Source organism: Salvia splendens, chromosome 13 (genome assembly GCF_004379255.2).
Source record: "Salvia splendens isolate huo1 chromosome 13, SspV2, whole genome shotgun sequence".
NCBI classification, from domain to species: domain Eukaryota; kingdom Viridiplantae; phylum Streptophyta; class Magnoliopsida; order Lamiales; family Lamiaceae; genus Salvia; species Salvia splendens.
In genome coordinates this window covers 7855160-7872323 of record NC_056044.1, presented here as the reverse complement: position 1 = coordinate 7872323, position 17164 = coordinate 7855160, and the positions used below count along the sequence as shown (strand labels likewise).

At 38.4% G+C, this 17164-nt stretch overlaps 1 protein-coding gene across 1 annotated transcript; it reads left to right on the top strand.

Annotated features, from left to right (window-relative positions):
• Positions 1-3342: 3342 nt before the first annotated feature.
• LOC121761063 lies at positions 3343-12074 on the top strand. The gene is made up of 13 exons (XM_042156651.1): positions 3343-3657; positions 3731-3986; positions 4301-4406; positions 4486-4627; positions 4937-5099; positions 5256-5614; positions 7037-7107; positions 7773-7923; positions 8069-8243; positions 8839-9073; positions 10529-11032; positions 11621-11678; positions 11763-12074. Exons 1-13 carry the CDS (start codon positions 3369-3371, stop codon positions 11855-11857), a joined length of 2604 nt encoding a protein of 867 aa, XP_042012585.1. The 5' UTR covers positions 3343-3368; the 3' UTR covers positions 11858-12074.
• Positions 12075-17164: the final 5090 nt, after the last annotated feature.

The following is a 17164-nucleotide window of genomic DNA, read 5'->3' as shown; positions in this document are numbered from 1 at the left end:
CGGTATATATCGAATTTCGGTATGCCGCGGTATAACGCTGTGTATGAAAATTACCGTTACCTTACCGAAATCTTTTATTACCGAAAATCACTGTATACAGAAAATTTAGTATTTTTGATATTTTTTCAGTACAATAAAATCAATATTTCGGTACTTTTCCCCAACCATACTCATAATAACAAAGAAGTACTGTATTACTACTTCCATAAACAACATTCACTATAAATCTTAACCTGAAAATTTTAAATCAATATACTTCATATAATTTGTACTAATGCATCTAAAAATTATCGGCAATATTTTTCATAACATTCTAATATAATGTGTTGTGAGCCAACGTTAGAAAGGATCTTTATGCATTTAACTAACACTCGAGCCAACATTAGAAAGGATCTTTATGCATTTAACTAATACTCCCCCAATTGCTTAAATTTTGTCACATTTTTTTATTTTTGCCTATCCCATAAAATTTGTTACATTTCACTTTTTATCATTTTTAGTACTGCACCCCATATTCTACTAACTCATTACAACTCGCATTTTATTATAAAACTAATATATAAAAGTAGGACCAACTCTCCACTAACTTTTTTAACTCATTTTCCATTATATTTCTTAAAATCCGTACCCGGTCAAAGCATGACAAAAATTAAGGGACAGATGGAGTAATAAAGATGAGAATTCAATAAATTTTAAAATACTTCATTCGTCTCTAAAAAGTATGAACATTTAGTCTGACACGAATTTTAATTTATTATTGGTTAAGTAAGAGAAATAAAAAAAATAGATAAAAGATAGTGTTAGTGGAGAGAGAATATCATTAATAGTGTAGTGTAATGGTCATTGGCGGACACAGTAAGCAATGGGGGAGGGCTTAAGCCCTTCCCAAAAGTTTTATTTGTCCATTTTTTCTTCTTGTGAAATATTTGAAAATTTTGAAATTGAGTTTCAGCCCTTCCCAATAATTGTTGTTGGAGAGTAAATTATTGAAAGTGAAATGAAAAAAAGGGGCTGAATCTATTAAACTAAACGCACATTAAAATAATGGATAACACTGCATTTAGGAAGAAGAAGAGGAAGACGTGGGCATTATCAAATTCAATATAATAGCTTCAAAAAAGAACCACCGATTTATTTGAAATTATAATATTAATTTCTTCTAGCTGATTTAAGTAATTAAAAAACTTATAGTACTATTCTATTTCATTTTTAAAACTTAAGATTAAAGCAATGCAGCTTCTTTATTTTTTTAAAGTATTGATTAGCTTTCACCAATAATTTTAGTTTTCACTATCTTTTTTTTCTTTATCAATTCAATTGTAAAAAAACTTTGGATTTTTAAAATTCTTTTAAATTCAATTTTCTATTTCAAATATACTGTTAATTTGAAGTATCTTTTTAAATTCTCTCATCTAATAGGCATTTTATTCGTTAAGTTCTTCTGATGTATAAATATTTTACTATATCTTTTATGTTTTAAAGTTTTGAGACGCTATAATTTTTATCTCATCCTAAAACTGAAAAATCATGGATATGTGACCGTGTACACACACACACATATCTTGACTATATAAATATACTCTCTCAGTCCGTGAAAAATTATCTTATTTGCCATTTCAGAATATCCGGGGTTCAAACTCTCATTTGCCTTTTTTTCATTTTAGATAAGTAGACTTCACATTCAACTAAATCATTGCACACATATTCTATTATAAAACTAATATATGGAGTATAAAAATGAAGCCTACATTCCACTAACTTATTTTTCCATATTTCTTCACAAAGTCAAACAATTTTGTAAAACTCGTGCTGAGTCAAAATGAGATTATAGATGTTGATGTACAGTAAAGCCCCTACCAAATAAAATTTCTGCGTCCGCCACTGGTAATGGTATATGTTGTAAATAAAATTAGGTGTGAGGGTAATGTGTTGTTTAACTATTCTGAAATTGAAATGTTCATACTTTTTAAAATGGACTAATAAAAAAGAGAAGTTCATATTTTTGGGGAATAGACTAATAAGCAAATGGTTCATAATTTTTCGACGATTGAGGGAGTATATGTATAGAAACGTTATTAATTTGAAAAATTCTACCTAAGCAATTATTACAATAATTGTATTTAATGCGGAAACTATCAAAGTGGACCGAATTCAAAGCTTGTGGGAATGAGATCCTTGCTACGGAGGCGAGCATGACATGGGGTGTTTTCTCTCACATCCCACTATTTTATATATCAAATAAAATTTTTAAAAAAATTGGTTGCGGGGGATTGTACTCTTGCTGTGCACCCCTCTACAGTAGGGGATCCTAGCCCAAGCTTGTGTCTCTTGGTAGCGTTTTGGCACAATTTATTTATAAAATTTTTCACATAGGCATTAACCGACATGATGCTGAAAAGATGAAATTTGCATGCACGTACAAAAAGACTACAACAACCCAGAATTAAATTGTTCCACAAGATAGCCCGGGTTCAATTTTTATCACCTAGTGCCAAATAAGTGGGCTACTTTCGATGATTTTTTCGATAAAACAGGGTATATTTTCTAAAAATAGAATTGTACAAGTACATAATATCCTTAAATTTTTAAATTTAAGTGAATTTAATTAAAAATTAGTTTTGTTATTTACTGTATTATATGTAACAATAAGAAAGAAGTGATATAAAAATTTTATGCCAAATCGTAACATGATTTCGAACTTGATTTGAATTAATTATACAATATTAAGTAAGAAAATATTTTTTTGCTTAAATATGCAAATATTTAAGCAGAAGTTTTTAAAAAATTTCGAAGTTTGTAAAATGATTAGTATGAAATTTATTTTAAATCAATTAATGTTTATAAAACGATGTTCAATATAAAATGTTAAAAAAAATTCAGTTATGTACGTACAATTATGTACGTTTACCACTACCCTAAAAACTTTATAAAATTAGCGACATAGGACTTAATACTCCTCCGTCTCATAAAAATATATGCATTTTTTATTTTCGTCCGTCTCGTAAAAATATGTGCATTACATATGTCATATCATATGCCTATATTTTTATGAGATAGAGGGAGAAATAAAATATTATTCTCTCCATCCCAAAAGAATATTCACTTTGGATTCGGCATGAGTTATAATGTACAATTGATAAAATAAGAAAGATAAAAAGAAAAAGTAATTAAAATATTATTAGAGAAAAATGAGTTCCAAATCATTAAAAAGAAATTAGCTTCTAAAATTAGATAGTGCATATAATTGTGGGATGGACTGAAAAAGATAGTGCATGTAATTGTAGTATGGACTAAAAAAAGAAATAGTGCCGAAGCAAAACAAAATAAGGGAAAGAATTCAAATGTTCATAGGCTCTGACCATCGTCAGATGATGATGATCTTCATCGTGTTTGATCTACTTCTCCTGATTTTGGCTCTGACCTCTCCCGTCGGAGGAGAATCGCCGACATGCTTGGCAGTGTACCGCGAAGGTGGCGCGACGGCGGTTTTCCAATCCCCAAAATGCCCTCGCTGGACCCTCTCGAATTTCAAATCCCAGTCCAATCGGCGACTGGAGTCGCGTACAATGACGTGTCATTCGGCTACACTCCAAGGCCGCCGGAAATCACAGGAGGATCGCACTCTTTGCGCCGTCGACCTTCGCATCCCTTTTCCAGGTACCTTTGTGCTGAATATTATGTCTCTGGGAATTTCGGTGATTGAATACTCCGTTATTTTGTTATTATCAAGGTCCGAAGGGGGTAAAGGAAGTTAATGTTGGGATAATGGCGGTTTTTGATGGACATAATGGTTCGGAAGCTAGTGAAATGGCATCGGAGTTGCTATTGGAGTATTTTGTGCTGCATTCTTACTTTCTTCTGGATACTACTTACTCTTTTTTGTCGAGGAATTTGATGAAAAGGCTGCCGGATAAAATGGAAGATGCTGCCGGTTTCCAGAAGATTCAATACGAGGATATTGATGGCCGAACTCTGAATCTCGGGAGGTCTCTCTTTTCTTGTCGTGCTAAGAGTACTCTGGGTTAAGATAGTGAGTTAATTTATGTTATTAATAATGTGCGCTTTTGTCTGGAGTTAAATGAGATTGTGCTGCTACTTGAACTAAATTGTGATGACTTTTTACCATATGTATACATCTATTTGTTCATGTGTGTTCCATTTATTTGAACTCTTTATATGTAAGATTCATAAGTTCAAATATGATGAGTGTATGCTATATTTTCTTCATTTACATTGTGTTTTTCTCCTATGTCCTTTCAGTTCATAGGGATGAAATTAGTAAACGGAACTTGTTTTTCAGGTTCAAGGTGACTTTGTCAACTATTTTAGATGGATCTTTACCCTTTGACTTATTGAGGGAAGCATTGCTAAGAGCAATTCATGACATTGATGCAAAGTTTACTATGGTAAGTTTTATTTAGGTAACTGAAGATTTAAGGTACTGGTCACCTTCCATTTTCTTATGTGGGTATCTGGTCAATGAAGGATGCAGCAAGATACAACCTGAGTTCCGGCACTACAGCAGCAGTTGTACTCCTAGCAGAAGCTCAAATTCTAGTTGCTAATTTAGGTGACTCGAAGGCATTTTTATGCTCTGAAGTATATCAGTCTCCACCTGAGACTAAAGGTTTGACCATACTTGCTGTTTAAATAGAATCAATTTACTGTTTTATGCTGCCCTGTGTATTAGCAGAAGACTACTGATTCACTTGGACCATGTAATATGCTAAATAAAATCGAACTACTTACAACAGTTTCTTAAAATTTTTTATCCATGTATCTTCAATTGAGACGAACTCCTGTTTCTAACTTCCAATTGGTGCTGCCAACTGTAGCAACTGTATTTAGGATCATTAAGCAGAGAAGAGCTGAGGTGTTTCTTTATCTGTAAATGAACGCAATCAGTTAAAACAAATGGCGTCTAATGGATGGACAGTGTTAATTGCTAAGGAGCTTACAAATGATCACCATCCTGACAATGAGGTAGAAAAATCCCGGGTTGAATCTGCTGGGGGCAATATTTCAAAATGGGCTGGTGTAGCTCGAGTCAATGGCCACTTGGCTATAACCAGAGCAATCGGGGACATTCATTTTAAGAAGTAAGACTATTTCTTTTGCGATGATTTATTTTGACACATGCCCTTCAAATTGATAACTGACCTTGAACCAAGGGACTTAGTCTTTACAGATATTCACTTTCACTTTAAAAGAAATGACTGGAAACTGACCAGTTCATTATTTTCATCATGCAACAGCTTTGGCGTAATCTCAGTGCCTGAGGTGACAGACTGGAAACCTTTGTCAGGCAATGAAAGTTATATTATTGCTGCATCGGATGGTGTCTTTGAAAAGCTTAGCCCCCAAGACATTTGTGATATACTATGGGAACCCCTTGCTGGTTTCACTATCCGGGAGAAACTCAATTCTACGTGTTCAAACTCATTGGCTGATTGCATAGTTAATGCTGCTTTTGAACAAGGAAGTATGGATAACTTGGCAGCTCTAGTGATTAACATGAGAGAAGCAGGTTCCATTGCGACTTTTGGGGGCAAGATTTACAGGGAACCTGATTACTTGGGAGTAGTAGATGAACGGAAGATCTATGTGAACTCAGGTGATCTCTTTTCTCGAAGTAGTTTACATTTTACACTTACAAACATGATAAATATCTGATCCAAGATTAGGTTTAAACATGGCGTGGCTAAATTTCTATGACATCTTGCATCTTCTTATTTCTTGTATAAATTCACTTTTTGCGGAGTAATATTCACAGCAACATATTAACCATTATTTCGGTCTCCCCTAATTATGAAAAATATGTTTAAAAGCTCACAACTCAGTGCCAGGAATTCTCGAGGAAATAGTTGTAAAGCTTTCTGAAATTGTTTTAGATAATTACATGCTTCTTGTCATCATTTTATTCTTACAGGGGATTGAAAAAGTATGATTTAACTTTGTAATTATTAGTTGATTTGCCACTATTATTGTTGACAAAACTTGGATAACTTGGGCCTGTAGCAGATCTGAATTGATGAATTAATAAAGGCTTCATACTCCCTCCGTCCCATAAAAATATGTGCACTTTCCATTTTCGTCCTTCCCATAAAATTATGGGCATTTCCATTTTATAGAAAGTTAACCCCAACCCATTACCCATACACATCAATTTATTTTCAACTTATACCACTATGGCCCAACATTACAACTCATTAAACACTAATAATAATGTGGGTCCCACTATCCACTAACACTACTTTAACCACCTTTCTCCCCCTCTCTCTTACTTTACCAATTGTGCATTAATTCCCACTTTACCAATTGTGCATTAATTCCCGTGCCATTTCAATCACATATTTTTATGGGACGGAGGGAGTAAGATTTTTTTGAGTATGTACAAGTGTATATATAGAGGCTCAACAGATTGAGTGGTAAACCTAGGAACGAATAAAACAAAATCCTACACTACTTAAGGGAACAATATAATGAGGAGATCTGGAATATAATACCAGAATCTCCACCATTACAGTGTACGTTCACAGCTTGTGACTTAGCTCTTAAATTTGCACATGGGCAGAGATTTGATAAGTATATGTGCAGTTTGAGACTTAGTAGGGTAGTAGGGGTGTATACAAGTTGTATAACTGAGTCTTAAATCTTCTCAGGAATGAACTGTCGATCTATCTCAATGTGTTCTGTTTGACCATGGTGTACATGATTCTTTGCAATGCCAAATCTTGACATAAAGAACAAGTTCAATCTTTTACAGAAGCAAATAGGTCCCTGTCCATGCATGCTGCTGTTTTTAAATACAAAAATATTTCTCAATCAGTAGCCCATATTATTCAAGCAATCGGTTTTCAGCTGCCTTTGGTGTCCCAGAACCATGTCTATTTGACCTAGTTATGATGCTGTTTTAAGGTTATTCATGTTTGTCTGGTTCCCATATGTATCATTCTCACTTGAGACTTTTGAGTCTGTAATCATATTTTAATTATCTGTATCTAAAATCTGATCTGCTCCTTTATCATTTGTCTAGCTGATGCCAACACCTCAATACTCGCAGAACTGCGGCCGCTTCCTGATGTTACCAAGTTTGATAGATTACTGGTAAGTTCTAGAATAAGAAATACAAGCTTTGTCCTCTATTTCGGTTAGCAACTTAATTTTTTTGTACAATTTTTTTCTTGTCTTTCCAAATTTCACTCCAATGCTTGCATTTAAAAGCACACAACCAACACTTTTAGTAAGTATACTGAGTCCACTGTCCTACAGTTATTCTGTCCTTATAAGCTGGTTTTATTTGGCTTTCAGACACTTTTAGCATCCTTCTTGTGTGCATAGTTTTGTCTGGATGACTGTTTTATGATACATTGCTGCACTGATCATTATCAATTATATGAGAAAATGATACAAATACTTTTATATACCTTTACTGTTTGTTTCTTTTGTGTGTAACCTGTTGTTCATAAGCAAATTAGACTTATTCCTTCTGTTTTCAGTTATCAATCTTACTTCAAAATGATCAAAGAGAGAATTGTACTCTCTCCGTCCCATTACATGTGAGACATTTCTTTTGGGCACAGATTTTTAGGAGTGAAAAAAAGTAGAGAGAAAAAGTAGGGGAGAGGATAAAGTAAGAGATTTATAGAGTGTTGCTTTTTGCCATAATAGGAAATGTCTCACTTATACTGGGACGGCCTAAAAAGGAATACGCCTCACATGTAATGGGACGGAGGGAGTATTATTTTATGTTAATTTGGTTCTTACTACAGGTTGAAGGAAAACACAACAATTTTAGATGCTTTTATTTATCCGAGAATCTTGATGTAAACGATGATTACACATTTTGGATCCACAAAGATGGCCGTGAACCTGTGTCGGAACAATTAACTGCTTTAAGTGGTGCACATCAGTTTACCTGGAGTAAGTTAAAGTTCCATTTTCATGAAAACGAATTGGCTCTGATGCTCTCATAAAGTGGTGGCATATTGTTAGTTTTTTCACGGACAATGCAATTTGATAAAAACGTGTGGAAACTTGGTAAAATTTGTGCAAACTTGATATGCAGGCCGGCCTATAGATTTCTACAGTGATCAGCACACATGCATGCACTTTGGGTCATATATTGATGATGAGAAAGATCACTGCATGAGCTCTGATGGCTTTGCAAGATTCCTTGGTTTTCTGGGATCAATTCCTTTACACAATTCTGGTCAAAGTGAGCATGCGACATCAGACACAAGGTGGGTGAGTTCTCTAGTGAAGTTAGTAACTTTCCTCTTAATGCTCCAAGGGTGAACGGACATTTGGGACTCTGACTGATGTTGATATGAACTGAGTTAGTTAATTCTGTCATTCGCAGATGTTATTCATTTTACAGTCTAGTTATTTAAGAAGCAGGGGCTTCTCTTATTCCGTAAGCTGATGCATTAGGTGATCAAGTTAAAATTATTAGGTCGACATATTATTTACACAATTTACATGACGAACGGTTCCATGATAAAATGCTTAGTATATTGTAACTGTATGAATTTAAGTTTTCCTTACTGGGTCCCTCATTTTTTTGGTTAATTTCCAGTTGAAATCTCATTTATAACTTTGTGAATTGGATATGGCCAAGTTTTTCACGTCATAGTTGTTTTTCCTGGTAAAGGTTGTTTTGTTTCTTTTAGAACCTGAATGAGCCTATTGACATAGTCTGGAAATGACCTAGATGTATGTTGAATAGAGCAGCTGTTCCAATATCCCTAAATAATAATTGTATTTAATATGTCTCATTTTGTCAATTAGCCAATAATGTTCTTATTTATTTCGAATATTTTCATGCCTTCACTCTAGGTACATACTGAAGAAGAAGTTTGATCGTGGAGCATACGGTGAAGTTTGGCTTGCTTTCAATTGGAACTGTTCTCAAGTTGGTAAGAATTCCCAAAGGAAGTTTGTAGAAGAAAATGGTTTCTACCGTAACGAGAGAACTACTGTGCATAACGAAAATGAAGATACAAATATGTTCTTTGAAGATTGCAAAAGAGGCAATTCTGATGATAACATGTTCATTTTGAAGCGTATAATGGTACGAAATCAAATCCGTTATCTTCTTTCGATGTGTTTTTGCATGTTGTATCTCAATGTTTTTATAAATTCATTTTGAAGCAGATGAGGTGCACTGTGCTAGTTTCTTGATTGCTATTGCCTCAATCTTTTGAAAATGTTACGGTTCTAGGCAACCTTTTCAATCTCATATAGACAAACTTCTTCATAAGAATTTTTAGAAGATTTCACTCTGCCACTACTCTACACTCAAACCTATATTAAGAAATGACATTCCATAGAAAATGAACAAATAAAACATAAGATAATACTTGCTATTGTGGAGTTGGAACCATTTATTTTCTTGAAGATGCAATTCTAAACTAGTAGGAGTACATAATTACATGAGAACAACCCGAGGTAAATTTGGAAACAAAATAGTGATGAAATATGCAGGGGGAATATAGTGTTTCGATGCTTCCTAGGAGAGTTGGTAGTGGCCAATGATGTCCGTTTTCTAAGAAAGGTGAAAAACTGAACTATATTAAAGTCATTAAGCACACATGAGAATCACATTCATTTGAAGTTATAACTCCTGATTTTTTTCTCCCCTGTATGTACAAGGCTTCCAACATATCTTAATGCCTAAAACTTAGGATTGTCCTTGAAGCTATTTCCACTTTTAAAATTTTGGAGATTTAATGATTGGATTTCCATTCTAGATTTACTAGACTAAATTGAGACCTCTCTTGTATTAGCTTAGGGAATTGTGAATAGGCTAACAAAAAAAGTAGAATTAATGTAGAAATGGGTCACCCACCCCCTTAAAGACCTTATAAAATTGCAGGGTTATCAAATATATATAGTAGAGACATGATCATTACCAAGTCGATGTGAGAAAAGCAAGAGGGATCTCAACAATAGGAAATCTTTCTGGGCTTATTTTTCCAAACACTTTCGAGAGCTTATTAGCCCCTAACATAAGATGTTTTAAAGGAGCTTATAAGCTCAGCCAAACACCCCTAAGTCTTTGTTCGATGATTGCCTTCATCTTTATTTAGTCTTCATTGTAGAACTGAGTATATATGCTGGGTGATTGTCTTAGGTGTAAGTTTTGCTAATTTGAAGGACATGTCAGTTTTTTCAGTTAGTTGACACATAAACTAAAAAGATTGAGTCAGCACTGGGTGTCAAGAAAAGTAAAACGTACTCTTATTTAGATGCCGAGATTGCAATCAATGTAAAGCAATCATTGTTGGATTTTAAAGCGTCTGAAGTTCTAATTTTAAATCAGCAATCTGAATAAGTACGCTATTGTAATATTTTCTGTATTCTCTTTTTATGGGGATTGTCAAAATATTTCTTAGTCACTTTGTGTTTGATTAATTTATCTAGCAAATTGCATCGGTATATATGGATAATATACTGGCAACTGGGATCTTACTTAGTCGTTAGTCATCAAATGGTTGATATTACAATTTGCGGTTTCTATGTGCAGGTTGAAAGAGGAATTGGTGCTTACTTGAGTGGGTTACGAGAGAAATATTTTGGTGAAATCTTCTTAAATGCTTCCAATTCGCTACAAGGTTCATCACCACCTAGAGAACCAGATTTCTGGAAATTATCACATTGCAGTACACATGGCTCTGGAAATGTAAATAAATCGGTTAATCGGGACACCGAGGATTCCTCAATTCCTGAAGATGTGAATTTTAGGGAAAAAAGATTGGGTGAAACAGCATATGAAGAAGGATTAAATCAAATTGCTAGATATGTTGAATCTTTTGAATCACGGTCTAACGAGATATGGCTTGTATTTCATCATGAAGGTTTTTCCTTGTCAAAACTTCTGTATACTGCAGAAGATGTGGTCAGTGATGCTGACAAAGAAAGAGGCAATCATGGGAAGCGTATTCAGATATTACATGCTTCAAAATGGTGGCACTGGTTGAAGACAACAGAAGCTGGACAAGAGGAATTTCGTGATATAATATGGCAGTTGGTAGGCTACTACTATTTACCTAAGTAGTACATTAAGAAGCATGAACTCCTGTTGGTTTCTTGTCTCTACAGGTCTATAATGATTAAGGACCACTGACTTCATGCTCTGAAACCTCAGCGCATAAGGTGGTTTAAAACAAATTAGAAAAAGGAAACTGGTGGTTTTTCCCTTCAACGGTGAACATATGTTGGCTGTTCATCAAGATTGATTAACAAATCTCGACCATTGAAGCATTAATCCAAATATAAAAATAAACAATTCGAAGATATTAAAAGGAAAATCTGGAACCCATCTTCTTCAAACCGAAACCGAACTCTTATCGACCGTGGTTTCGGTTACAGTACATAACCACACCCATGGTATGGTTTAACTCTCATAGTCAAACAGTTTGGTTCCAGCATGTCTGCACTATTGAACACGTCTGCCTGTCTCATAACAAATTAGAGTCCAGATACACCTTGACCTTGGAATAGTTTAGAATTTTAGACCATGATTAATTAAATCTAAGAGAAGGTGGTGTTTGATTATAAAACAGAATCTGTGATTCTCACTTCAGCCCTGTGATGCATCACTTTGTGTTTTGTTTAGTTGATGGCGCTTAAGTCCTGCCATGATCGCAACATCACTCACAGGGATATCAAACCTGGTAAGAAGGCGTATGAGGTTTGTACTTTATTTTGCCTAAATCTACACAGTTAAAAATCTAATCAAGGATATGTTATCTTGCAAGAAAACATGGTAATATGCTTTGAAGACCCAGACTCGGGAAGCTGCTTGACATCAACTCCAAATAGTAGCGAGAACTACACTAATAAAATGTACTGATTATTAGTATTTTTTACCTTTGTGTTTCAGTATCTTGGTTCGTAAAAATTGATAACTGTACAGTCTATTTTACTGCCAAGATATGCACGACCTTTCCTTTAAGCTATCTGCTTTAGCTGGACTGTATTCTGTAGTTATTCATTCTTACAACTGTAATATCCGAGATCTTGTGGTTTTTGGTTCTTTAATTTAATGAATGTCTTATGTGTTGTGCTTATTATATGGTGTGGAAATATTAATTGCTTTACACTATTGTTGCGGATGGGGTGTTTTTACCTAGCATTAAAAGTGATTAACTAATTAAGCTAGAATTAAAATCCTAAATAACAAATTAAATTCCTCCCTCCCTAATTCTCTCGGCTTTTCAAAAAAAAAAACCCCTCCCCCTCTCCCCACTAATTTCTCAACCTCCCCCACTCCCTCTTAACCGATTCTTTTCCCCTTTTCCAATCTCTTTCCCTCTTCGGTCTCTCTCATTCTCTCGCTCGCTCTCTCTCTCGCAAAGTTACTCTCTCTCTGGTAAGTCTCCCTTCTTCTCCCTCTCGGTTTTTACCTTCCCTCTTACTCCCTCTCATTGATTCCTGATTTCATTAAGGTAGCAAACTCTCGCGTACCGTTTTGAAATCGGAGTAGGGAAGCTTTGACCTACGTTTTCGAACTATTCGGAGAAAGGTAACCCCTAACCCTTGTTAATTTTCGAAACCTCATGCATATAGGACGTTTTGGAGGGTTTAGGTGCTGAGTAGGTTGTGGGATGATGTGTCTGTGTGAAGCATGTCTTTGTTGGTAACTGACAGTGGGTTCCGACCCCTTTTTAACTAAGCAAACGATCTCCGTTGGGTACGAATTTTGAACTGTGTAAAGGTTAATGTGTCCTTTGTGTGGTGTGTAAATTTCAGCTTCATTGGATGTCGTATGATTTTATTATGATTTTTGCAAGTAAACTGCGCAGTTTCGCGAGTTGTATGTTTTTGGGAGATGTTTTCATGTGCAAGTGGCGTGTTTCTGAGTGATAGGTTTTTGTGATGAATGTGAGTGTGTTTGGCCAAGAGATGGCTCGGAGGAATCAGTGTTTGGTTCGAGAGTTTTCGTGTGTGTTGGCCGAGAGTTGTTGGGTTCAGCCTAGGGCAGTTTTGTGGAGAGTCTGGAAGGGATGATCCCAGGTGTTTGGGTGTGTTTTGGGATGTAGAATGCGTGGTGTGTTTGTCGTATAGGGTTTGAGAATCGGGGGTCAGAGGAAAAGGGGTGTAAATTAGGCGCCGAGCAGACGGCCGAGGTGGTCGGCCGAGGTGCCGAACAGGCGGCCGAGACGGTCGGCCGAGGTGCCGAGCCGGACGGCCGAGATGGTCGGCCGAGGTGCCGAGCTGTGCCGAGACAGGTGCCGAGCTGAGCCGAAACAGGTGCCGAGCTGTGCCGAGACAGGTGCCGAGCTGTGCCGAGACAGGTGCCGAGCTGTGCCGAGACAAGTGCCGAGCTGTGCCGAGACAGGTGCCGAGCTGTGCCGAGACAGGCGGCCGAGGTGCCGAGCCAGGCGGCCGAGACGGTCGGCCGAGGTGCCGAGCCAGGCGGCCGAGGTGCCGAGCCAGGCGGCCGAGACGGTCGGCCGAGGTGCCGAGCCAGGCGGCCGAGACGGTCGGCCGAGGTACCGAGCCAGGCCGAGACGCCGATCCTTTTTCCGAGCTTTTTCCGAACCTTTCCGAGCCAAGTGAGCCGTTGCACAGTAAGGGTATGCCAGGACTTGGAGTGCTGTGTTCGTGTGTCGTGTGCGCGTTTTGGGTACGTCGTTTGCGTGCGGGGTGTGTTTCGAACGTGTGACTTTGTGTGTTTGTTTTGTAACATGTGGTTAAGTGTATGTACGTGTAACGTGCTAGATGTTGAAGTCGTCCACGTAGGAATCATGCATTGTCGTTTAAAGTCTCGTCTCTTCTGACTCTAATCATGATATTATTTATCTTTCAAAAGGGTGATCTTTTTCGAGGAAAGTGTGGTTGAAGGGAACTGTTTTAAAAGCTAAGCAATCGAGGTGGGCTTTTCTACCCTACTTTTATGTGGGTTATCTTTAAATACGGACTTTGTTCCGGAAATGTTTATGGAGGTGAACTGTTTGTCTTGCCAATTATTTCGTTTTGAAACCTATCTGAAGTGGTTTACCACATATGTTTAATCGAATTCGGGTCTGTTGGGCTGCGAACCCTCAGGCTAGTGTACACGAGACTGGGTGCCATCTGAGAGCAAGTTGGCCGGTCTAGATGACCTGGGGTGTGGCCACGCCCCTTGTCATGGTTTGGATCAGATAGTGTATGATTGAGGGAATAAGGGTGGCAATATCGGAAAATGACTGCGCAGTCGAATTTATGAAATGTATTTTGTGTACTTGGGTTATTTTCATTATACTCAAAACCCCAATGTTACACTGTTATGGCATGACAAACTATGTTTTTGGCGTGTGTCCACTGAGTGCAATAAGTACTCAGCCCTGCATGTTGTTTTCTTAATGTGCAGGTTGAGCGGCGATGGGGAGGACGGATGTTGAGCAGTTAAAGCCAAAGTGTGTATTTATCTTTTGGATGGTGTCGTGTCGTCATACCCGGCATCATCTGTCTTTTGGTCTTTTCCGCTGCTTGTAAACCGTCACGATGTTTTCATTTAAAACTCTGAATACTTTAACTCAAGAATGTCGTCACAGTACTTTGTTTTGAATTGAATTTCCTTTTATTAAATGTTTTCGGGTCAAATATTCTCGTTCCCCCTTTCTTCCCCGCTTCTTTACTCCTCCCCTAGTCGCGGTCCACCGTACTTCCTATCCTTAGGAAATGCGGGCGTGACAGAGTGGTATCAGAGCCTAGGTTTTCTCTTTCTGCTCTGGACCCAAAAAAAAAAAAAAAAAAAAAAAAAAAAAAAAAATTCTTTTTCTGACTGGAGTAAGTTTTCAAAAGTGTCATTGGCTCAACATCCGACTCATCGCACTCAACCTGAAATGAGGTAATGAAAATTTCGAAATTTTGGAAAGTATATGGAAGTGGAGGAAATTGTGATTTTGGTGTTGAAAATGATTTTTATGTAAAGTTTAAGTAAATGTTGAGACATGTGGAAGGGTACAACGTGATGTGGAAAAGTTGGAAATTATTTGAGTTATGAACTGTTATGGTGTTATGAACTGTTGATGTATGATGAACTTATATGAAAGCATGTGGCTGATGTGTGATGATATGATGACGTGAATGTTGATGTGAGCTTTTATGTGAGTATGTGTTGACCTTTTGAATGTTTGAACTTAGACGTGATAGAATTTCACTAGTGCTTCTTGGACCTATGATAGATAAGAGCTTTTGGCCTTTGAACACCAGCGGGTTTGGGTTAGAACAGCGATACGTGCATACACTCTCTCTCTCTCTCTCTCTTCTTCGGTTATGCACTCTGTTTTTATACGCAAGGCGGTTGTTTCTGTTTTTCTATAGATGGCGCGTATGTTCCGAACCCCGCGACGGAGTGATCGCGATAGACTTAGGGCACAGAGGGTGCTCAGAGATTATAGAGTGTACCGGAAGAAGGATCATGTACCGTTGATCGAGTTCGTGGCACACTTCGACACCCTCTGGAGGGCAGCTCAGGAGTTCGGAGTGACAGAGCATGACGGCATTGAGAAGCTAATAGATTTGCTTCCCGATAGCTGGAAGGAGTGGGCCGAAAGAACGGCGAGGAGGTACACGTGGCATGAGCCCGCTACCGATGACATGGTGGGTGACATGGCTGGCTTTCGGAAAGCCGTGTATTGTGCACTGGTGGACTCTCGAGAGGAGCAGCCCCCACAGGAGGTGGAAGAGAGGGTCGTGTATCAGGACAAGTATGTGAGCATGTACGAGGGTGAACAAGGGTATGAAGATGTTTATGAGGAGGCTCTGCCAGGGAACTCCGAGGAGGACGACGACGAAGACCCGGAGGAAGGGCCTATGGATGAGGATGATAGAGTCGTAGTCTAGAATTAGAATAGTTCGTTGTCTTTTCAGTTTTTGCTTTCTGTACGATCTGCTCTTGGGAACAATGTTGGCCTTCTTTCTTTTAATGAGAATTTTGATTTTGATTTATATCCTATGTGTTGCATCTTATACTACATGAAGGTTTTATAAGAAAATTTTGAGAAAGTGGTAATTTTGGATGAGAATTGTAGTAACACTTTTTGGATATTGAATCAGAATGCCGCCAAGACGTGCACGCCAACCACGACAAGAACCCCACGTGGAGGCACCACCTCCACCACCACCGCCACCACCACCTCCACCCCCGCCTCAACAAGAAAGATTCATAGTTACGTTCTCAAGGCAGAATCCCCCAAAATTTGACGGACAAGGAGACCCATCCAAAGCGGAAGAGTGGATACGCGGCCTCGAGCGTATCTTCAGGGTCATGGAGTGCACAGATAGGGAGCGCATTGCTGGTGCTACCTTTCAACTGTTAGGTGCTGCCGATTACTGGTGGGAGACTCGGCAGAGAACTATGGATCCTGCACGCCTGGAGGCGCTAACATGGGAGGAGTTTAAAGTAGAGATCGATAACAAGTATGTTCCAAAGACGTACAGACGGGCCAAGGTGGTAGAGTTCCACACACTAAGCCAAGGCCGAATGACTGTAACCGAGTATGACCGAGCCCTTGCGCAGATGGCACGATATGCGCCCGAGTTGATGGACACCGATGAGAAATGGGCGGTGAAGTTCCGGGCCGGGCTCAGAGATGAGATAAAGGCCGCATTGGCCTGTCGAGGAGAACTCTCCTACTCGGAGATCTTGACTTGTGCACTGGACGTGGAAGATGCACTCCCTAAGCCAAGAGTTGTGGCAACAACAAACGCGACACCTCTACAAGCTCAGCCGGGCCACCAAGAGAAGAGGAGGTGGGATGGTGACCAGGCTCAGTATGGTGGTAAGAGGCCACAACACATGAGGAACCCACCCTACAATGGCGGGAGACAGAATACTTTCCAACCGAGGGCAAACTTTCCGCCGAGGAACCCTCAATGTGGAAGGTGCTTCAAGTACCACGCCGGGGAGTGTCGAGACCCTAGGTGCTTCAACTGTGGTGGGAGTGGCCACTACATCCGAAATTGCCCAAACAAGCACATGGGAACGGGAACGAGACAGAACCAGCTAGGTTTCCGTCCACAATCCCAGGCACTACCTGCACCTCCACCGCAACAACGCCGCCAAGGATTACCATCGCAAGCAAGGGCCTACGCCTTGAAGGGGAAACAGCCGGCAAACGGGAAAGAAACCTTTGAGCAAGGAAACTTGGCAGGTATGGGCACACTTCTC